The sequence below is a fragment of the Pleurodeles waltl genome, chromosome 3_2 (genome assembly GCF_031143425.1).
Source record: "Pleurodeles waltl isolate 20211129_DDA chromosome 3_2, aPleWal1.hap1.20221129, whole genome shotgun sequence".
Taxonomy (NCBI): domain Eukaryota; kingdom Metazoa; phylum Chordata; class Amphibia; order Caudata; family Salamandridae; genus Pleurodeles; species Pleurodeles waltl.
In genome coordinates, this window is record NC_090441.1 from 173050861 (window position 1) to 173074880 (window position 24020).

The following is a 24020-nucleotide window of genomic DNA, read 5'->3' on the forward strand; positions in this document are numbered from 1 at the left end:
GTGTGAAGTTTACATTCAACATGCACAAAGGATGTCAGTGACACAAAAGGGGTCTGCAGACGATGCTCTCTCTGACACGGTATTCTGGTATTTGATTAGAATGGTCCAGAGGAGTTCTAGTAGCTGAAATATTGTCCACAGTTACTAGTGCTTATCGAAATACCTAATATCCCACTAACTCACAGGTAAACAACATAGTTTTACATCCCAATATCGGCTGCTATCTCAAAAGCATCTTCTGTATTCCTAAAACCTTGCTTGAAACATTGACCTTGACTTAAAATGTCCAACTTTTGTCTCTCCCTGTTTTCTTCAGCATGGCCCTCTTTTGTCTCTTCGTCCTCTGCAAGCTTCCTCTCTCAGGTATCAGCCCTCTCCAAGTCACATGCATGATTGCCCTAATCTCTGTAATCGCCCTTCTACAAAACTAAACTCCTCCTTTCATAGATCATAACCCGCCTTCGTGGAAATCAGACCCCTGCAACCTAAAAATACCTAATCTCCTCTAGTCTCTCTCTTAATCTCACCAATCGCTTGCATGGACTCACATAACTCCTGGGAATGATCTACCATCAATTTAAACCACCAAACGGACACCGGAGGAAGCGCATAGAATGCTCTCCTTGGGAGCACAAGACTGATCCCAACCAACCACTGAGCTTGGGTTCTAGAGCAGGGTGCTGCCTGGTGTAAAGTGCTTCATTGCCTTGCCTGAGGTAGTAAGTGCTATTTACATTCCAGTTGTGCATTTTGGTGTCACCACCAAAAGTCATCTGGCTATTGAGACCTTGGTTTGTGTCAATTCTCCTAGTTAGACTATCACAGCGGATAGCAATTATTTGCAGGTGACATGTCCTGGACTGGAAGGGTCTGCAATGACCTGGAGTGAGGTGATGTTCCTTTTCATATGAATAGTGATTCATTTGACCCAACTTGACTATCTTGACAACTGTTCTTTCTAAGCCCTTCCCCGCAGTGGGCGCGTCTCTCTGCTGGGACATGCAGTGAAGAACAAGCAGCAGGCTTCAGAACAAAAGGTGGAGTCAGTGATTTGCTATTGTGAAATGCGTGAAAGCCAATGAGGCACTGGCCCCGCCCCCACACTCTGGCAGAGTACAGAATAAAGTGGTAACAAAATCATGTAATTACCTTTCTGCAGCAGTGTGGGGGGCCACGCGCCTCCGCTCAAATGGAGGAACCGCCGCTGCAACAGGGGCCTTATGAGCCGCTTTGTGTTCCAGGAGGACAAGCGTTTTGCGTTCCACAAAGGGCTTTACAAGCAGTTTCTGGGTCCAGGAGAGGCTCACAAGCAGTTATGTGGTCCAGTAGGGGCTCTACAAGCAGGTTTTGGGTTTCTAGGAGGGGCTCTACAAGCAGTTTTGGGGTTTCTAGAAGGGGCTCTACAAGCAGTTTTGGGGTTTCTAGGAGGGGCTCTACGTGCAGTTTTTGGGTTTCTAGGAGGGGCTCTACAAGCAATTTTGGGGTTTCTAGGAGGGGCTCTACAAGCAGTTTTGGGGTTTCTAGGAGGGGCTCTACAAGCAGTTTTTGGGTTTCTAAGAGGGGCTCTACATGCAGTTTTTGGGTTTCTAGGAGGGGCTCTACAAGCAGTTTTGGGGTTTCTAGGAGGGGCTCTACAAGCAGTTTTTGGGTTTCTAGGAGGGGCTCTACAAGCAGTTTTGGGGTTTCTAGGAGGGGCTCTACAAGCACTTTTGGGGTTTCTAAGAGGGGCTCTACAAGCAGTTTTGGGGTTTCTAGGAGGGGCTCTACAAGCAGTGTTAGGTTCCTAGAGGGGTTCTACATGCAGTTATGTGAACCAGGAGGGGCTCTGCTCGCAGTTTTGAGTTCGAGGAGGGGCTCTACATGCACTTATGTGGTCCAGGAGGGGATCTACAAGCAGTTTTTTGGTTTCTAGGAGGGGCTCTACAAGCAGTTATGTGATCCAGGATGTGCTCTGCACGCAGTTTTGTGTTCGAGGAGTGACTCTACAAGCAGGTTTGTGTTCCAAGAGGGGATCTACAAGCAGTTTTTGGGTCAAGGAGGGGCTCCCAGGCAGTTATGTGATCCAGGAGGGGCTCTACAAGCAGGTGTGTGTTCCAGGGGGGCTCCATAAGCAGTTTTTGGGGTCCAGGAGGCAGTGCTTCAATTGCAAAAAAAAAAAAAAAGAAGTGCCAGGGCCCTTGTCAGCAGGCCTCTGCAGCTTGCACCACCCATTGCCACCGCAGCATTGGCAATGACCGCACCAACATAACTGCTAACCTGCACTCTGCTACAAGTGTGACAACTCAGACTATTACAGGCCCCCAAAGCCTTTGAAAATGGCTTGAGCGACAGGTATTAGTTGTTTTTAATATATAATTAATTAATAAACAATTGCTGTTCTTCTCATCTCTAAATTATACAAACAGCGCCACCATGTGGCAGCTGACAAGTGCTGCAGTTGACAATTAAGTGCTGGTGCTGAGCACCAGAAGCCACTGGCTCACATTAAGCACTGTCAGGAGGGGCTCTACAAGCAGTTTGGGGTTCTGGGGGTCTCTACCAGCGGTTGTGGGTTCTGGTGGGGTCTCTACAAGCAGTTTTGGGTCTACCAGTAGAATATTGTGCAATCAACTGTACAATATGTCACACACCACTCAGACGTGACCAGATGAGCAGGACGGGTAGTGCCTAAACTGAGTACCTGGCTTTAGCGCTAGTGACCCAGTGTGACTGTTATTCTTGGCACCCCATGACCTTCTTCTCCACAAATTCCCTCACTATCACTCTACAACAGAGCCCTTCTTCTCTCCATAGCTTCTCTCTGACATGCATTTTATTTATTTTATAGCGCTTCTCATAGTTCACTCACACTCAGTTCTGTGATCTGCATGGTACACGTTCTTTCCAGTAGGCACATTAATCCTTTGCGCTACTTTATGGTGAGTCAAAACTTCCCCTAGACAAAACACCGATCTCTCACCAGCAAGAACAATAAGCACGGGGTTATCTTGACATTTATATTGTTGATGGAGAATGTTGGAGGCACAGGGAAGTTCACTGAAGTTCACGTTCTTTTAAACCCATAAGTTATTTCAGTGCATAATTTGTAAATAAAAACGTGCCAGTGCCCAAAGCTCACATCTGAAACACGCGGCTCCTGCAGTTAAATGTGCCAGCACTCAATACTGAAGCAGAGTAATCCTGAAGCCATTTTGGGCCTCTTCAATCCATTTACAACTACTCCATGCCCCTTCAGCTCACCCTGGCAGCTTTCTGCTTTCTCCCTTTGTGAGGCTTTTTAGTTTTTCTCTTCCTCTGTCTTTCCCATTTGTGTCTTTTGCTCGCAGTAAATGCTTGAAGCAGAAAAATAAGCCCCGGCCCTCAAAAATAAGGGCCCCGCAGGTCCAATCCATCTCACCCAGGGAGGGGAACAGTGGGCAGCAGGGCAGCACAGCAAGGCAGAAGTCCAGCAAAGCAGCAGTCCAGGAAAGCAGCAGTCCAGCAGAGTGGCAGTCCTTCAGCAGCACAGCACCCCCAGGTCCAGATATGTGCTGAGTTGGTGGTGTCAGAGGTCCAGAACCTATACCCAGTTAGGCATTTGAATTGGGGAGACTTCAAAGACTGTCCTTTGAGGGCACAGAGGTCCTGCTCTTCCTGTCCTGACTCCAGACTCATTACAGGGGGTTATGCAGCCTTTCAGGTGTGAGTTAGGCTGTGGCCAACACCTGGCATCCTGCCAGGATGGCCTGTCAAGGCCCATCAAGCACACTTAACCTCACAGTGTAGGTGGCTGTTGGGGGGAATACGCAAACCCCAGCTGTCACCCATCCCAGACAAGTGATCAGAGACAGGCTGCAGGCACCAAATGCCTAAAGTTAAAAAATGCCAAATTTCTAAAAGTGGCATTTTCAGGATTACAATTTAAAATCTGACTTTCCATAAATTGTAAAATTAAATTATGATTCCATAGACACCAAACTCGAAAAACTTTTCTCGTCCAGATTGTGAATTACAGTTATAAAATGTAATAAGGTAATCCCATTGTTATCCTATGGGAGAGATAGGCCCGGCTGTAGTGAAAAATGACTTTGGGAGTTTTCACTACCAGGACATGCAAAACTTAAAAGTACATGTACTGCCTTTTAATTACACGTCATCCCGCCCTCTGGGTTATCCAGGGCCTACCTCAGGGGTGACATTTGAATAAAAAGGGAAGGTTTGGGCAGGAAAAGGGTTATTTTGCCAGGTCGACATGGCAGTGTAACACTGCACATACAGGCTCTGCACTGGCAGGCCTGAAACATGGTTAAAAGGCTACGTAAGTGGGTAGCACAATCAGTGCTACAGGCCCACAAGTAGCATTTCATTTACATGCACTGCGGTCATGCAGTAACACTATACTAGGGACTTATAAGTAAATTAAAGGTGCCAATTGGAGATAAGCCACTATTACCATGTTTAAGGAAGAGCATTTTATCACCGGTTAGCAGTGGTAAAGAGTCCTGAAACCAGGAAAAAAGAGGTCAGAAAAGTGGAGGGAGTAGGCAAAAAGCTGGAAGGAGAGACCACTCCAAGGCTGTCAGGTGTAACAAAAGGATAGCGGACAGGTTCGGACAGTGGGGTAGTTCTGAGAGGAGTTAAGGACTTAACTTCAACTGCAACAGCACTGTTTCCTGAGACCCATGGCAAAGATGAGTGTGGCAGGTCACTGGAGTCACCCTGGCACTGGCAAACTGAGCGCCCGGAAAGGGCCTGCGGTCGGGTACGCAGTTTTAAATTAGAGAGTGCCCGACAGCTCTAGACCATGCCTGCTAGTGCTTGAAGTGGGACAAAAAAGGTGTGGGGGTCTCTCTAAAAGAGAAATGCCACAGGAGCATAACTAGAAATCCTTTCTGAAAGATGTGACCTACGTCATTAAGTACTTGTCTTAAAACATGGTTGGTAAATCCTGTGCTTCACCAACTACACCATTTGACTAGTGTTTGCTCTGTGAGTTTTCCATTATTGCATCCACAGATGTAGCACAGCATGCCAAAAACAAGGCAGACCTATTGACTTTGTCGATTCTCGTCAGCTACACAAAATAAATAAGCACGACAGCAATGATTTTGTGTTCAATAATTAGAACTGAGAGTGTTTTAGTTTTGGAAATATGAGACTGTGAATGAAGCACTACTGAGGTCTCTGGATGACGTAGTGGTCTTCAGTGTCTCGATCAATTCCGTTCTCCCGCCACGTCGCTTTCTTTTTCTCTCCACAGCATTTCTCAAACATCATCTTTCCACTGTGTTTTTCACTGTCTCGTGCACATATTTCCTTTCATCTTATCCACTTCATCAGCCTCCAAGCACAGAATCCACTCACTCACCTGTCTGCATTGCATTTTCTTTTCCATTTGCACTGACCATATTGACCATATTGCAACTGCTGGATACCCTCACATAGTTTTCCACAATTACGTTTGACATATATATGACCAGCACTCTGTACGCTCTGCAGAGAGTCCAAGGATTGAATGTGCATGTAGTCTGAACACCTTTATGGCCCATTGACAGGCACTATAAGAAACTTGTCTTGACTTGGGCCTCAGCTCCAGAGTTCTCAATAGTCCACCATCATTAACACCCACCCACAACCGGCACTCACCCATACACCCCGAGGCGCCTCAGTTCCAACTACACACGAGCCATGTGTTACATGAAAAAACAAGGTAAACACAACATAAAAAAGCAAATAGTCTTAGGGAATGCCAGATGAAGTAAATCAGGTGAAATCTAAATAGAGACTGCATTGCTGACATGGATTACATTGAGGGGTTTTTACAGTCATGTTTGAGCAATTCATCTGTGTGTTTTCCAGTAAAGTCAACAACATGAATATAAGGCCCAGTGGGGACGAGCTTCAGTCGGTTTCACCTGCTCCTCTTAAAGCACTGCTTCCTGCACTTCCAGGCTAGGAAACCCCCCCAGTTGTGAGTGGATGGTGTCCAACTTCACCCGACTGTCACTCCTGGGCTGAGACCCGACTGAGAGATTATGTGGGGCAGTGCTTAATTTGTAAACAATTAAGTGCCAGAGCTCAAGGTATAACTCACTGGTCCGCTGCCGGTGGCACAACCCACATCACTTTAAACAGCAGATTTCAATTGCAGTTGTCAAGGTGGCCTTGGGTGGCTTGATAAAATTAACGTAAGAGTTGCGTGGTGCAAGAGTGACGCAACTCTTTGTTAAATATGCCCTGTTGTGTCCAGGCACAGAGGCAGCTCCTTTCGCAAGAGAACCTGCCCCCCATCAGACTATGGCACAAGTACATCATAAACGCGGGCGACGAGAATAGCACATAAAACACACCATAGTGCATGAATGACATGGCTGTCCCTCCAGAGGAGACACAGCTAGACTGGCTTGTATGACGGAACCACGAGTGCAATTACCATGAATGCCTTTACAACGTGGTAATTACAACACATCTGTCATTACAATGAATGCACTTACTAGGAAAGTTTTTTACCACGAAAATGCCTTTACCACGAACATTCAGTGGTAAAAGCATGGTTGGTAAAGACATATGCATGGTAGAAAATAAAATGTTAAGATTATATATATATTATATATATATATATATATATATATATATATATATATATATATATGTTTGTGTGTATATTGAAACATATATATATTGTATATTTTATGTACATATTTGTGGATATGTTTAAATATATTACATATATATTATATATATATTTGTAGAACATATATTTATGTAAATATTTACATACACATCTATATATATTTATGTGTCCACACACACACGTTGCGACCCACAAACCATACCCACCCTAAGCCCTAAAATTTCTCTTACCACCCTAAATCCCATACCAACCTAAAACCTAAAAATGCACTTATCACCCCGAAACCCATACCCATACCAAAAATGTAAAAAAATGCCCTTACCACCCCAAAACCCATACCAACCCTAAGCCCTAATATTTCTCTTACTACCCTAAATCCCATACCAACCTAAAACCTAAAAATGCCCTTATCACCTCAAAACCCATATCCAACCTAAAAACCCTGGTTGTAAAAGATGTTTCCGGCTAGACTGAAGGGTCTCCCAGATACTGTTATCCCAGGGTCGCTGCTCTGTGCAAGAAAGGTGTTCCCACTTAGCAGAAGCTCTTACTTCCGCATGAAGCATCTTTCAAGCCGAGGTGCATGCTGGGACCCCAATCAGATGGTGTCTGGCAGCTACGGTCAACAAGTCCTCAAAGCAGAAGTGAGAGCTCGTCACGGTAAGTTTCTGCCACGCCTCGTGCTGTGCATCAGCACGCACTGTGCATGTGATCACCCCCCGCACAGCATGAGATAAACTAGGGCCCGACTTCATCTGGGATAGGGCAAGGGTCACGATGGTGGCTCTAAGGTCGCACGGTTTCTGAGTAAGAGCAGAGGGCCAGACCCCCTCTTCACCCACTTCTTAAAATCACCACCTCCTTTTCACCTATCAAAACATCTATGTCCCATTTTTAGGTCTGGTTTGAGACCTGCTGTTGTTAATTTTTTAACTTATACAAAACTGCTTAGTCCCACCCAGAGGAGTATTCCTCCTCATCTCAGAATATTACCATTATCATTGCACCTTGTATGGGCGGCTCGCAGTGCAATGCATGAGGGACCATTTGACGTCTCAAAAGTGCACTGAAGCATCATACATTAAAAGCAAATCATTGCTCCTTCACTTCAGCGGACACCACAAGTACAGCAGCGCGTGCATCAGAAGTGCAGTACTACACACACCCACTCATGCTCCCCCCCAGCCCCTCCCCCACACACACAAACCAGCTGCGGAAGAACGCATCACACTACAATAATATTGTAGGAGTAAAGAAAAACAAACGAGCCAGCAACTAGGGGTTTGTGTCACAGTCTGTGCAGCAGCCAGCATCTCTGGAGGACAGGCTCCGAGTAGACTGATGTGGCTACACACACCGGTTGACTCTGATGCGAGTGGATGTATTTTTGCACTGCACCTCCTCCGCACACAGCTACTCAGGACCCAGGATTCAGTGCCCCCCAGATAGCTCCAAATTGGCCTAAAAATGGAAAAAGATCATTTAGCTTTTGGACACTAAAATCCCTTTCACACTTAAAGCCCCTATTATTGAGAAGGCCAATAAGCCTAGCCTTAGTATGCTAGCGCATTGGTGTGTTTGTTGTAGTAGTAGGTACAATAGTAGTCTAACATTGAGTAAGGTATTACCTAATGTAATGGAATGTATTTTGTCACTTTGTTTCTACTGTAGTAGAAGGTGTTATGTTACTTTGTATCTACTGTATTTTTAGAGTCAAGCATGCAAAGCACTCTGTCCCTAGTGTAATCTCTCTGTGGGCTTTTAACCACACCCATCACTTTCATTGGTTCGTGGGCTTGCCTTTTAAAATCTGCTTGCTTTCATTAGTGAAAGGCATGCATACGTCATGCCTTTTCCGGTGTTTAGCCCTCCTCGAGTGCACCGGCCAACAACTGAAAACCTACGAGGCTCCATGTTTTCCGTTTGGTTTCTGGACTACTTTTTCTCTTTATTACCTACACAGCACGATCTCGCTGGGCAGTGGTCGAGTGCTTTGCATGACATCGCCCCACTTTTGCCAGTTACATGGATAATTGCACTTTTGCCGATACGTTTCAGTGCGAGCGAACTTCTGTTTCCCTTTGTGCGTCTGCATCGTGCTCATGGCAGCTATCAGCTCACTTATTTGACACTGTTTTACTTTTTTCATTTTCAGTTCTTCAGTTACCTTTTGTGTGTCTGCTTCGAGGTCATGGCGGCCGTCGGCTCGCTTATGTGAAACTGTTTTACTTTTCATTTTCAGTTTACATAGCAACAAAAGTCAGGCTAGGAGTTTATAACGCTAATAGCTCTAACTCGAGCAAACGCAAGACCCATTGCATTGCAAATGCTTGTTTCACTTTGTTTCCACTGTGGTAGAAGGTATTGTGTTTTTTGTTTCTACTGTAGTAGAATGTATCTGTCACATTGTTTCTACTGTAGTAGAATGTATTTTTCACTTTGTTTCTCCTGAAATAAAATATATTATACCATCTGGTGGCTCAGTGGACTAATGAGTCCACTGGAGGGGCCTGTGTTTGACCTCATGGTCACAGGTTCAAATCCCGGCAGGTCCACTCAGCCTTTCATCCAAGTTCTGAGGTCAATAAAATGAGTACCATTGAGCTGGGTAAAAATTAACATCTGTTATTCAGCGCCAAGAGGCCTACAGGTGAACGTGCACTTTATAAATACTTATGTTATTGTGTAAATTAGTTTCTACTGTAGTTGAATGTATTTTGTCACATTGTTTCTACTGTAGTAGAATGTATTATGGTACTTTGTTTCTACTGTAGTAGAATGTATTATGATGAAACATTTTGCTATTTAAGATGATGCACCAGATGCAGAAGCAGGAGTCGGTCCCTCCTGCTGACAATGATGCAATGGTGTGTCAGGTAGCTGTACAAATAAAGTAATCATGTTCTTGTACACATCCCTCTAAATATATATGTACACTACTCATAAGCAAACAAAATTTTTTTATTATGTGTTTACACATACATATTGGTTGTGCCAATGCTTGTTAAGAAGTGAGCTGTCAGAATCAAGCATTATGTTAAAACAAGCATCTGCAGTGTAATGGGTCTTGCATTTGCTCAAGTTTGAGTTATTAGCATTGTAAACTCCTAACCAGACTTTTCTTCCCACATAAAGTGAAAATGAAAAGCAAAACAGTTTCAAATAAGCAAGCCGATTCAAAGCGCCACACCGTGAGCATGAGCGTGGAGGAGACACACAAAAGGAAAAAGAAGCTTGCTCGCAGTCAAACGTATCTGAAGAAGTGCAGTTAGCCATGTAACACGGTCGATGTCCAAGGCGGTAACCAAACCGTCCCAAGAAGGGACAAACGTAAAGCATTTACCAATGATAACAAGGGATTTTTGAAGGGCAAGCCTATTTACGAGCGATAGTGATGGGCGTGAGGTGGGTGTGGTTAGAAGCCCAAATAGATAACAACGCATCGGAAAAGCAGCGCTTGTGCTGCTATGCTCGACCTAACACCCATATGGCCAGCACTAGTTTTATGCAGACAAACCATTTATTCCAGACAATAGGCGATGTTACATCTTCAGTCACCTCTTTTTCTAGGACTGGCTAAGGAGATCTTTATTTGTCTTCCGAGCTAATGTTGCTCAGTTAAGCACATTAGGTTTGTCGTTGGTGGATTGAACATGGGCACCATGTGTACTGAGCTACCTTAACAGAATCTGTGCTGTCTTTAAACAATTGGCTTTTACAAAGGATTTGGGCACATATTTAGACTTTTTTTGCGCTGCATTTGTGTCATTTTTTTACGCAAAAGCGCCGCAAACTTACAAAATATAATTGTATTTTGTACATTTGCGCCACTTTTGCTCCAAAAAATGACACAAATGCGGCGCTAAATAAGTATAAATACGGGCCTTGGTGTCATATCTGTGTCTAAGAAAGAACCAGATGAGTACTGCCTGTAAAGTCCAACCCAAGACATTGAGATTGAGGTGAATTTTGTTTAGCACCTGCCATAGATATAGCAAGATAAGTGCCACACCTTCACTCAAGCACCACACAGCTACCACCACTAATGTAATGCCATTCCCTGGCACTACCCATAGCCGCACTACACTGCAACACCAACCACCTGCAAACCACTGCCCCACCGCAGATCCACAAGGAACAACCCCCCTAACCTGGGACCATCAACCACCAGGGCTGCACCTACACCCCCAAGCACTTCACCAGCATCGTCTCCACCACATCACCACCTCAATACTGCATCACCACAACCCATCCTGCAGCTCTGTAATGAGATACTATTTTGTGGCAGTGGTGGCAGGTGGTGGGTGCAAGAACTCATTTATAAGCAACAGGACTTGTTGTTCATCATCTGACTTTGACCCAAAGCAACAAAGACAAAGGAAGACAAGGGAGAAAGAGGGAGGAAGACACAGAACACTGACAAAGTGAGAAGGTAGAGATGACACAGCATCCCCAGGAGTGAGCTAGAGGCAGGCGTTGTGTGGTTAGATAAGAAAAAGACATGAAATGGAATCTAGACTAGGCGGCCTTGGTGTTCAGCAATAGCACAGTCACAGTACCAGTGGTAGGCACCACCAACCACCAACATAACACCACCATCCTCTGCAGTACATCACCCCATGACTGCATGTCCACTTCCAATCAATCAATCAATCTGAATTCTGATATAGCGCTGCTACTCACCCATAAGGGTCTCAAGGCACTGGGGGGGAAGGGTGTGGGAGCATCTGCAGTTGAGTCGATGAGCCAGATCTTGAGGTCCTTCTTGAATTGTGGCAGAGATGGTGATTGCCTGAAATGCAGGGGCAAGGAATTCTGGGTCTTCGCGGCGAGGTAAGAGAAAGATCTTCCTCCAGCCAAGGTCTTATGGATCCATGGGATGGTTGCTAGGGCCAGTTGGGCAGAGCTGTCTGGTGGGTGTGTTGAAGGAGAGGCGGTGGTTGAGGTATGCGGGTCCTGCATTGTGGAGAGCTTTGTAGGAGTGCGTGAGGAGTTTGAAGGTGATTCTCTCAATTGAGAGCCAGTGGAGGTCTTTCAGGTGTCCGGTGGTTGCATCAGGGGATGTTCAGAATGAGTCTGGCGGAGGCATTCTGGATGTTCTGCAGTTTCCCTTGGTTTTTTTGTGTGGTGCCGGCATAGAGTGGGTTTCCATAGTCAAGTCTGCTGATGGCCAAAGCATGGATTCGGTCGGGATCCACTTGAAGATCTTATGAAGCAGGTGGAGTGTGTGGAAGCAGGAGGATGAGACGGCATTGATTTGGAGGTTCATGGAGAGCGAGGAACCCAGGATGATGCCGCGGTTCTGTGCATGGTCTGTTGGTGTGGGGGAACTTCCGAGCTCTGTGGGCCACCAGGAGTCATCCAAGGTGGAGAGGGTGGAGCCCAGGATGAGGACTTCGGTGTTGTCTGAGTTGAGCTTGAGGCAGCTTTCCTTCATCCAGGCAGTGAGTGCCTTCATCCCACTTTGGAAGTTGCTCTTGGCACCTGCCGGATCATCGGTGAGGGAGAGAATCAGCTGGGTGTCATTGGCGTAGGAGATGGTGATGAGTCCATGGCTTCTGACAGTGGCTGCAAGCAGGCCATGTAGATGTTGAATAGGGTGGGGCTCAGGGAAGAGCCCTGAGGCACCCCACAGCTGATCTCTATGGGTTCTAAGTGGAATGGTGGTAGCTTGACTTTCTTTGTTCTACTGGTGAGGAAGGAGAGGATCCATTGTAGGGCTCTGTCGCAGACGCTGGCATCGTGGAGTCTTGGGCAAAGAGTGTGGTGGGAGACGGTGTCGAAGGCAGCCGAACGGTCCAGGAGGATGAGGGCTGCCATTTTGCCTGGGTCGAGGAGGGTTTAAGTGTCGTCTGTGGTGGCGAGGAGGGCAGTCTCGGTGCTGTGGTTGGTACTGAAGCCAGATAACCAGATTGTTAGTTTCGATGTGCTTGGAGAGTTGGGCATTGATGGCCTTCTCAATTACTTTGGCTGAGAAGGGGAGCAGAGGGATGGGTCTGTAGTTCTTGAGGTCTGTCGGGTTGGCAGAGGGTTTCTTCAGTTGGGGGTTGATTACTGGGCATTTCCAATCTTTAGGGAAGGTGGCGGTCTCGATGGAGCAGTTGATGGTACGGCAGACTTCAGGTGTGATGGAGGTGCTGGCTCTGTTGAGGATGTGATGAGGGTAAAGGTCTGAGGGGGGTCTGGAGTGGATGCACTCATGATTATAAGGGTGTCTTCAGTGGTGAGAGTGGTCCAATTGAAGAGGGTCAGCGGGGGTCTGGCGCTGCTGGGTTCGGGGGTTGCGGGTGGGGTGGGCGGGACTTTGGTTCCGAAGCTGTCGTAGATCTCTTTGATCTTGCGGTGGAAGAAGGTGGTGAGGTTGTTGCAGAGATCTTGTGAGGGGGAATGTCTAATGTCTCTGTACGCGGTTTGGCAAATTCCTTGACCACAGTGAAGGGTTCTTTGTTGTTGTGAGTGTTGGCGTTGATCCATTCCTGAATGGCTATTCTCTTTGTTGTTCTGATGAGGTGGTGGTGTGTGGTGACAGCTGTCTTGAAGGCTGCATGGTCAGCCAAGGTCTTGCTGCTCCTCCATCTTTTCTCGAGCTGTCTGCAGGTGCGCCTGGATTCTTGGCGGGGGAGGGAGAACCAGCTGGCTTTCTTGGAGGGTTGCTTGCCTGATGGCTTCTTGAGGGGGGCCAGTGTGTGGGTGCAGTTGGAGATCCATAGGTGGAGGTTTTGGGCTGAGGCGCTGGCGTCCATGGCTGCCAGAGGGGATTTGCTGAGGTCATTGGTGAATTGGTCTCCGGTGACCTTGTTCTAGCTTCTGCCTAGGTAGCAGTGGACGTGGTGGCGAACAGTGGTTTTGGTGAAGTAGAAGTGGATGCAGTGGTGGTCGGTCCATGGTAGTTTGGAGATGTGGCTGACGGAGATGTTGTTGCTTGCTATGAAGATGGGGTTGAGTGTTTGTCCTGCTAAATGGGTTAGAGAGTTTAACAGTTGTTTGAGTCTGATGGTGGTGAGGTTCTCTAGTAGGGATGCAATTTTGTGTTTGTTAGGGTTGTCCAGGTGGAAATTGAGGTCGCCGAGGAAGTAGCGCACACAGCTGCGCAGCTTCTGCCATTAAGTAGTGTTTGGGGAGGCAGGACGTGGGGAAACAGCGCACCGCTGCCCCTCAGCACCATGGAACTGCTACTGTGCCAGGCTAGTGCTCTAGGAGGCAGCTCTGCCATCACACCAGTCTCCGAACATCCAAGGAGTGGCAGCATCCATGCCATCATGGACTGTTAGGCACGAAAAGTGATGCCAGGTAGAGGAATGGGGTCAGGTGATAAACCTTGGCAAGGGACCTCATTGCCATCAAGGAACGAGCAATCTCTTCCCTACATCCCTGACCATTCCTGCTCCCACAAGAAGCACAACATCTCACCTTCAAATACTGAGCCATGTTACCCACTTCGGATAGCTCCACTTCCTGGACTCTGACTTTACTGCTCTCCAGGGCCGCTAGCAGAATAATTGTGACTGAATGGGGCAGGGGCATCTTAAGGATTTTGGGGGCCCTGGGCCAAACATATTTCGTGGGCCCCTGTTCAGAACAGCTTCGAATTTATGATCTATTATCAGCTGTTTCATGCCCTCTTTGGGCAGGTCACTGACAGTGCACAGGCGCACTCGGCCAAATATTAAATGTATTTCCATTTAGTGTTCAGGTATAGTGATGTGTGTTTTCAATACTGCAATTGTATTTGTACTTGAAATTGTATTTGTAATTGTAATTGTACACCTCACTAATATTATTACAAATAATCTCTGGCCCGGATACAATTTCTCATAAATGAGGCCCTATTCTGATCTAAGGAACTTTTTTGAGGGTGTTGTATGGTGTTGACAAACAAACATTTCTCTGCAAAATGTCTGTAATAGACTCCCACACATCCCTGTCTTGAAATATAAATTAAAGGAAGATGGTTTTTAACACAATCCATGTTTGAGAATCATTCAAGGTCATCAGGGTAGCACTGCTTTGGAGAACATCAACGGACCCCTGAAAGGCTGGGGTCCTGGGCCAGAGTCCACTTTGCCCATGCCTTAAAACGTCTATGGAATGGGGTATTAGAGTGCAGCCGACCTAACTCCAAACTCAGATCTGTGCCCAGGACATGGACAAAAGTGAACGCAGGCAGGGCTTTTAACAAGTGCATGTCTGTTGTATACCAATGGCTGCTATGTGTGGCTGCTCTCGTTCCCTACCACCCTGTCCTAATAAAATCTACATAATGAGAGGCTTTTCTTTACCCCAGAACCAGTCACAGATGCTGCATCACAGGTGTGAAAGTAGGGAATGGTTTGGGCTACTGACTAGCCTTGTTCAGACTGCCTAATTGTAGGAATTCTAATGACCTCAACCAATTCCTATACCCATGTATACTATTCTTCAGACCCTGAAAAAGCTCCAAGGAGGTCTTCCTCTCGTGGAGCGAAACGTGTCGGTTGTTAAGTTCATCTCAATAATGCTAAAAGAGAATTGCCAACTACCATACAGTTTTTTTTAAACAAGCAAAAAAATCACGAATCACAAGCAAGCAAATGTATAAAATAATGAGTTTGCAGGGTGTGTCGAAGCAGTGTGGACATGTAAAGCAACGCATACATTTTGAATTTGCCAACTAAAAATAGAAATAAAATGTATCATTATCTATGGCTTTAAAACTAATCCGAATGTACATGGGAAGAGAAATACAATTAAATATAATCTTTTCTGTTTAGAATCACTTCATCTGGACAAAATGCATACATCACCAGACCAAGTTCAGGATAGACTGCCCCAAATCAAAACCTGCTGGTGGTCGGGTGCACCCCAGCCTTGGGTAAACTGCAAGCAGAAGTAAGTTGGCCAGTTGGGAAATTGTGTGATTTCCCCAGCAACTGGCGCCCCAAAAAAGTTAGCAGAGCCAGAGCACTTTAGTTTGTGATGACTGCCCATATCTCACTGAGGCAAGGGTTGACTCTTGGGGACTGGCACTTATTATTCCTCATCAGACTTCTAGAGAAAGTAAAAACACACAAGGAGGAACATAGGAGGGAGAGAACAATAGAAACAATGACAACGAAAGGAGGCAAGGATTAAAAACCTTAAACCTTGAACCTGAAACAGTGAGATATGAGGAATGAAATATCCCCTGTGATACATTATAAGGATATTGCAAGTCACTGAAGAGTTTCATTACCACATAGAGGAATGAGGCCAAAGGGTGAGTTCCTTTGCAAAGTTATGGAACTTTGAGCTGACTTGCAATATCCTTATCATGTTTGTCAGGGGGCACTTTATCCCATATGATACATGGTCAAACCATCACCTTTCCCACAAACCACTTAAAACCTTGGTGCGTAGCTCTTTCATATGAAAGAGCGGACATGTTTGCAAACATGAAGAATAAAAATAAAACTTCTATGCAAAACTAAACTCATCAAAAACCTGTTAGATATTTGTTGCATACAGATATTAGAAATGGTACAATATAAGTCAGTTTTTTAAAAACAAAAGAAGGCGCATTAGCTCGGAATGTGTGGAAACATATAGAAACCTTCTAGCTTTCTTCTAATGAGTGTATAAAATAAACATATTCTCTCTGCTTGTCATTGTAAGCTATTAAAATAGATCAGAATAAAAAAAGCAGCATTTGGTTTTCGGTTGCTTTAAACAGCTGCTTCAGTTATGCTCCCTGACCTGCCTTTCACCTCGGCTGCCGACCCTGGCAGCAGGCATTGTGATGCCAGAACCTGACTGTGAAAACTTATAATAGTTCAGTTCTGACGTCTTTTCTTTATAATCTGCAAGTAGGTGCTTCACAAGTCGCCGATTATGAAGCAATTAGTGACTGCCGTTTATACAGGGGTTGTAGAATCCCATGTATTATAAAGAGATAAAGGGCAGGGAGTGTCTGGCGAGGGTTTACAGCGACATGATGTGAATCAAGACTATGTAGCCTTGGTATTCTCTACCCCGACCTTCAAGAGCTCAAGCTTCTGAGCCACATTTTGGGTGCCAGTCCTCATTGTTTTACAAATTGGGCACTGGCTGCTTCTGTGGACACAGCACCGACACTCCTGGCAGGACGCCTCGTCTCTCTCCCCCCAAGGCTTCCTACAGTGTGCCTTGCATCCTATCAAATATAAAAATTTGGAAGGCTCCACATCTAAGATATTGGCCAGCCATCATCCCATTCATAAGGTCCCCTATGCTCCCCTAGACTCCTGCGGCTCTAACAGCCTTAGCACCACCAGGGCTGTCGTCACCTCATGATGAACAAAGCCCCAGAGCAGTGTGAATAACACAGTGTACTACTGAAGTACCCACTATAAAGAAATCTATACATATATGTATGAAGTGTAGGCTTCTGTACATATCACATGTGCCAGGTAAAGCTGCCAAGTGTAACACAGGGCGGTGCGGGCAAAGGAACTGTGAAGTTCTCTATGATTCCGGTCGAGGTGGCCGCAGGGGTGATATGACACAGAGGATGGAGAGATCTACTGAAACAACATCCAGACAACCTTCTCATCTCTTCAGGAGTCTGGTGTCCTAGCCTACATTGCTAAAGGGCTGTGGCTGTCCTATATTTTGAATGTCTTAATTTTATCACAGAAAAACAAATAGGAGAAAACCAAATAGGAAATGAAAGTCATTGAGCATATCAATTCTGGCATCAACCTGGCATAGATACATCAAACCATAATGTTGAACACCCCAAAAAGCAAGCACAGCTGAGTCACCTCAAACCTGGGTATTGCCCTCCCTCTGCGAAAAGTGTGGTAGGACAACAACGTAGGAGGCCCCATATGCAGGCGTGGGGTGCAGTATACCATGATATGACCTAGACCTTCGAGGGAACATGGCTCTTAGTGGGAATACCCGCTTGCAATGGCAATGAATACATGTAGATGAGAAGAGAGCAAGAAAGCCAAGGAAGCAGGACCCCAGCATGGAGTTTCCTGATCTGAGGGGATCATTACAAGTCCCTTCCCAGACAGAGCACCCCAAACCTCAGTCTCAGTCTTCGGCCACCACAAGAAGACACAGAGGGGTGCTCACCAGTTCCTGAATGTACCCTGTAAACACCACTTAACATAAAGAGGAGGAACTACTGGAGGCCAGGAAGGCATTCAGGGTGGGTGCGTATCATTTTTTTGCCTCCTTATTGCGAATGTACATTTCCAAGCACCCCCTGCCCCCGGCTCGTGCACATCACTTGGAGGATGTGGTGCTCGGCCCTTGCCCGCCTCAGCAGGGGGGAAAGGCAGCACTGTACATCCGGGCCTGCTGGAGCCTTCCAAGACATTCCAGTTTGCCATTTAAAGAGGACAAAGGCAAGGTGTATCAATTTATGAAAATATTTATCTTCCTTGGCCATTGGTGGGAGACCGAGTAAGTATGATTCAGGTAAGAGCAGAATCAGGCGCTCCACCAAGGTGGCAGTGATTCCCATAACCTCTTCCCAGACCCGTTGCACCACCCAGCAGTCCCACACAATGTGGAAAAATCCGGCCTCAGGCAACCGACATCTAAGGCAGTCAGGTAAGGATCAAGGGAACATCCGCTTAATGCCCTACGGCGTGAGATACATTTGCTGTAAGAAGTTGAACTGTGTAAAGCAAAAAAGTGGGTTGCATGAAACTACTTTGACATGCTGTAACCCTCGGGTCCAAAGGGCATCAGTGGGTGGTGCCTGCAGGTCTGCCGTCCACCTACCCTGATGAGTTTCCTGGTACCCCCATGCGATAGGATCGCGTGTAGAACTGGGCATGTGCTTGGTTAAGCAGCATGTGTTGCATCGCATGAGAGGTCAAGAAATGATCTGCCACTCTGCCATAGGTCTCCAGGGATCTAACAACCACGTGAGCAGGTGAGTCCCATCCAAAACCCGTCAAATAGATGCCCGTTGTGGCCAAGGGGCTGCACCAATCCAGGGCATAGGACATTGCAGCTGCGCCACTGCATAGTAGAGCTCGTAACCGAAAACACTGAAACCACCCCCGGTAGGAGTAGACAGTGGAGGATGGTGAGGACCACTCACTTCCTGCCCAAGCCCCAAATCAGGTCCAACAGAAGACCATCAAGCTCCTGAAAAAAGCACCTAGAGAGCATTATCGGCAGGGCAGCAAAAAAGTACAGCAGCCAGGGCAAAATGAGCATCTTGGAGATGGCCACCCTGCCCAGAGGAGACAGCGGCAGGGCCCGCCAGAACAGAAGAGATCTACGAATGGAGCTCACAGTTCTTCCCATGTTTCCATCTACGAGGTCTGCATCTGAGTGGTAAATTTGCACCACTAGGGACTTGAACATATCATAACTTCAGCTAACTCAGTGTCTAAGTAGAGTACTCCTATTACAGACCGTACCTGAGGACAGGGGAAACAAGCAGGACTTAGCCCAATTGACTTTAATGGTCAAGATGTTCCCAAACTCCTCTTGTAGGACCATCAAGGCCGGTAGAGAGGCATCTGCATTGCGCAGACAGATAAGGACATCATCCGTGTATAAAGAGATGATGTGAAATTTTCTGTTGGCTGGAAGCCCCAACCGCAGCGCGGTATATATTCATGCATATAATGTCTTGTAAAGTATGCAATATCTTGTATTGTTACTCATCTGCCAACAATACAACACCATCCTATTTGCTGACAAACAAAGTGTTTTGAGCTACTCACCACAAACCCTATTGCCATTTGCAGATTTGCTGAACAGCTCTTGCTGCTCTTCTACAAATAAATAAATAAGCAAGTATTGCACATTAGGAGGGATGGGTGTGAAATATATATCAGACAGTGTTTTCAGCGGCAGCACAGAGACCGGGAGATCCAAGGATGCAAACAGAGGTGAGGCTAGAATGTGGTGTTAGTTGTGTCGCTATGCCAGAAAAGGATTGGGAAAACAGTCTTCGTATGTTCTCTCAATGAGTCCAGGGCCCATTTTCTTGTGAGTCCTTCAGTCATAATTGTATGATGCAGGCTCTGTATATATTATATTAAAGTAAGGTATACTGTGCACATAGTCCAGGGGATCCCCAGAAGCTTCACAGAGGCTAAAGAAGATAATGCTAATGCCCTCTTTTGTGTTTTTTGTAGGGTCGAGCAGTTAAGCCTATCAGAGGGTCGGGCTAACCATTTGTTGTACACAGAGTCAAGAAATTAGGCACACATTCAATGACTAACTCCAGGCCAATTGTTTTATGTATCAAAAATATACTTTGTTACTTTATTTCTAAAACAAAAGAATATTTTTTGCAGGTAAGTACAGTTTCAAGAATGTATCACTTTCAAGTATCAAATGCACTTTGTTTAGAATTCACAGGTAAAACAGTTTACAGGTAATACTTTTCAGTTCAAAAAAGTGGACACGGTGCAATTTCTCATGGAAAGCAATGCAGTCCTAGGGGAGGAAAAGTAACAACACAATTTGCAGGTAAGTACTCGACTTACGATCCCAGTCTTCTGGGGTTAAGGTGTCCACAGGGCAAAGTTTAGGAGGACACCAAGGGTGCACCACCAGCAACAGGGAGCCGGCCGGGTGCAGAGGTCAAAGTTGGTTTTGGGTGCCCAATGGAATCCTATGGAGTGAGGGGGCGCTCAGAAAGAAACAGCTTGCAGGTAAGTACCCGTAACTACAGGGCACAGACCTGTGAGGTTTAGATCAGCACCAGGGGCCACAGGTCAGCACCAAATACACACCCTCAGAGGCACAGGGGCGGGCGGATGCAGGGTATAAACACAGCATCGGGCGCCCAATGGTTTTCATGGAGGAGCCCCGGGAGTCACAAAGATGCTGCAGGCTTGGTCCAGGGAGTTGACTGAAGAAAACCAACTGCTGGACAAATACGCAGGGAGCCCACTGGTCATTCCTGGACTGTTGGTTGAATTCCCCAAGGCCAGAGGGTTGCAGGTGCAGGGGTACGTCGGGAAATCTTCACTGGATCCGGTCGCGGACAAGGGTGTCCTCTGGATTTAGGCTGCAGGCGTCATCATGTGGGTCAGGAGGGGTCAACCCAGGGTGGAGTTGAGGTCGGAATTGCCTGGGGTCCTTCTCTAAACCAGTGCAACCTTGAGTCTTCTCTGCTGGTGCGGCTCTTCAATCATTCTTCTTTCAGGTCACCAGGAATCTGAAGAGCAAGGTGCAGGGGTGCCCCTAAATACTAGATTTAGGGGACTTATAGGGGCCAGAGGGCAGTAGTCAATGGCTACTGTCCCTGAGGGTGGCTACACCCTTCCTGTGCCCTCTCTATTTGGCGAGGGGGCACGTTCCTAACCCCATTGGCTAACACCCTCCAAAGCAAGATAGAGGATTCTGCCAGATGGGGTTCACCTCAGCTTTGGGCACCCTATGGGTGGTCCCAGCTGGGGTGGACACTCCTCCTGGTGTCTACTAATTTTCCCACCAGACCTGCCACCAAAGGTGGGGCCCAGTCTTGGGGGGGTGAATCTCTAATAGCTGGAGTGTCCTGGGGCAGTGTAACAGGAGGCAGGAGCATTTGAGGATCACTGCCAAGTGTTGCAGTTCCTGTAGGGGGGAGGTGTGAAGCACCTCCACCCAGAGCAGGCTTTGTCTCTGACTCCTGAGAGCACAAAGGCTCTCACCCCTTGTGGTCAGAAACATGTCTGTTGGTGGCAGGCTGGCACAGACTGGTCAGCTTTACACTAAAGGGTTGGGCGAATTACAGGGGGCATCTCTAAGATGCACTCTGTGTGCATTTTTCAGCAAATCCAACACTGGCATCATTGTGGGTTTATTGAGCTGAGAAGTGTGATACCAAACCTCCCAGTCTTCAGTGAAGCCATCATCGAGCTGTGGAGTTTGTAATGACAAACACCCAGTCCATGTACTCAATGTGGCCACACTGCACTTACAATGTCTAAAAGTGGACTTAGACACTGTAGGGGCACATTGCTCATGCAGCCATGCCCTCACCTGTGGTGTAGCACACCCTGCCTTAGGGATGTAAGGCCTGCTAGAGGGGTGACTCACCTATGCCACAGTTTGTGAGTGTAGCACATAGAGAGGAGTGCCATGTCGACTTTGTCTTTTTCTCCCACCAGCACACACAAGCTGCAATGCCAGTGTGCATGTGTTTGGTGAGGGGTCCCTTATGGTGGCATAATACATGCTGCAGCTGTTAGGGACCCTCCCTGGCCACATACCGCTGGCACCACTGGTACCTTTTACAAGGGGCTTAGGTGTGTGCCAGGGGTGTGCCAATTGTGGAAGCAATGGTACAGTTGAGGGAAAGAACACTGGTGCTGGGACCTGGTTAGCCGGATCCCAGCACACACTCAGTCATATAGTATCAGATACCAGGCAAGAAGTGTGTGGGGGTAACCATGACAAAAGGGGAACTTGCCTCCAATAATGTTTAAGGTGAAAGTGAAAACGTAACCAATAATCTGATCAAAGTTTTTCTTTTTTCAATTTTGTTTTTGTTTGGTTCTTCGGATGCTAAGACCTTTTAAAGAAGCGTAATCCTCGCTATGGCTCCATTGATCCTCCGGAGGATACTGAAAATGTGCCCAAGGGCCAGAACAACCTGGATCAGAGGATCAGTATCCCGCATACTGGGATGGTGAGTGCCAATCTAAATGTTCCATGCACCTTGTATATGCTACCTACACTATCCACCTGGGTCTAGGCTTTGCTACCGCAAACCAGAAGTATATGGACCTCAGTTGGGCAACAAATGCATTTTAAAGGATCAAGAATTTTAAGATATTGTTAATCTCTTATAAATAACCCAAGAACATTCCAAGAACACCCCCATAAAGTCATATTGCCAAATTGTTAATGACATAGATCACCTTAGAAACATAATTACAATACAATCAATATCTCAATAATATTACTTCACCATACAAATGGCATTTCTGTAATATGTCATCAGCATTTCACGAATAGCCTAGAGACATATCAACAGTCTACATTAATTAAATACCACTAACGTAGTCATGTAATATGAAAAAAGCTTTATTTCCTTTTAACAACTCCTCATAATTACCTCATCAATACCATAGTAACATCTCATCAAAATGTAGCTCAAAACATTGGCATCGATTTCCTCATTTATTATTTTATAGAGGAGAAACGCCTAAACCAACAGCAACTGGCAAAGCCAATAGTTCTGAATTGCATTCCAAGTCACAAGTAAAACATAAAAAACAGTTGCAGCGTACAATCAAAACAGAAAATTACCACGCAGCCCTAAGTTGGTCTAATAAATAAGTGTACTGAGTTACCCTAAGAAGTAGCCAATACCCCTATAACCACTATAGAAATTTAATTTTAAGAGGAAGAAGGCAGGCTGTATTATATATCACTAAATTCTGTATAGCGTTATATTTTAATAACTCACGGCAAATTGGTGTACTACGTTTCATGACGTACACAAACAAATACAAAGATTGTATCTTATGCCACTCTTCACAGCCACACTGAACCATCCTCATATTTTCTCCAGTTGGTCTTCCTCTCTGCCGACCCACCAGTCCGCCCACCCTATTAAACTGCTTTGGTGTCAACGTCATCTCACTGACGTGTTTCTTCCTTTCTCCTCTTGTTCACCCAGTCCGGCTTCAGCTTTAGAAAACTCTGGGCGTTCACCGGGCCTGGCTTCCTGATGAGCATCGCCTACCTGGATCCTGGGAATATAGAGTCCGATCTGCAGAGTGGGGCCATCGCCGGGTTTAAGGTACGCCAAGGGTACTGTGCTGGGTGGGGCTGTTCTCCATTAGGACCTGAGGAAGATTCTGCTACCACACTTAAACAGGAGGAAGATTCTTATATTGGGTAGATCATGCTTCAACAAGAGCTGATTGTATGTGGGAACTTGCCTCTAGCAAAACTATAAACTTCGTACTTGTATAGCACACTACTCACCCGTTAGGGTCTCAAGGCGCTGTACGCATACCGCTGTGGAACCCCTCCTGGCTTTTCCCTGTGAGATGCCCACTCCTGGGCAACCTCCAAGGTGAAGCCAGGCATCCCAGTGCTGTTGGGACCGTTGTGGAGATTAAGCAAGCTATTGCCCAGAGTTACAGAGTGGGACCCATGAATTAAATTAGGCACCAATGCAAGAATAATCAGGTCCAAGGAAATTGAGCCCAAGACCTGCTGAGGTGGGAATTGAACCCTGGTCCCAGGCCAGATTTCTGCATCAGGGTCTGCCGCTCTAACCACTGAGCCACACTTCTCCACTAAGCAAGAGGTCGGTGCCTCCTGGATACATATATCTGGACATTTTCATGTGTTATGTGAGTCTGAGTTCATATATCTAGGTCTTATCAAAAGAGTAGTGAGTCTTGGATACATATATCTGGGTTTTATCACGAGTTCAGTGAGTCTGGGCTTCAGACATCTGGATACTATCAGGGGCTCAGTGAGT

The 24020-nt window shown here is 46.3% G+C and overlaps 1 protein-coding gene across 1 annotated transcript in view; it reads left to right on the forward strand.

Moving 5' to 3' along the window:
- SLC11A1 (solute carrier family 11 member 1) overlaps positions 1-24020 on the forward strand; it is a 141395-nt gene that overhangs the window by 12200 nt on the left and 105175 nt on the right. The window contains exons 2-3 of the mRNA XM_069227100.1: positions 22090-22208; positions 23205-23327. Of these exons, the coding sequence (XP_069083201.1) occupies positions 22090-22208; positions 23205-23327 (242 nt within the window). The remainder of the gene's footprint in view (positions 1-22089; positions 22209-23204; positions 23328-24020) is intronic.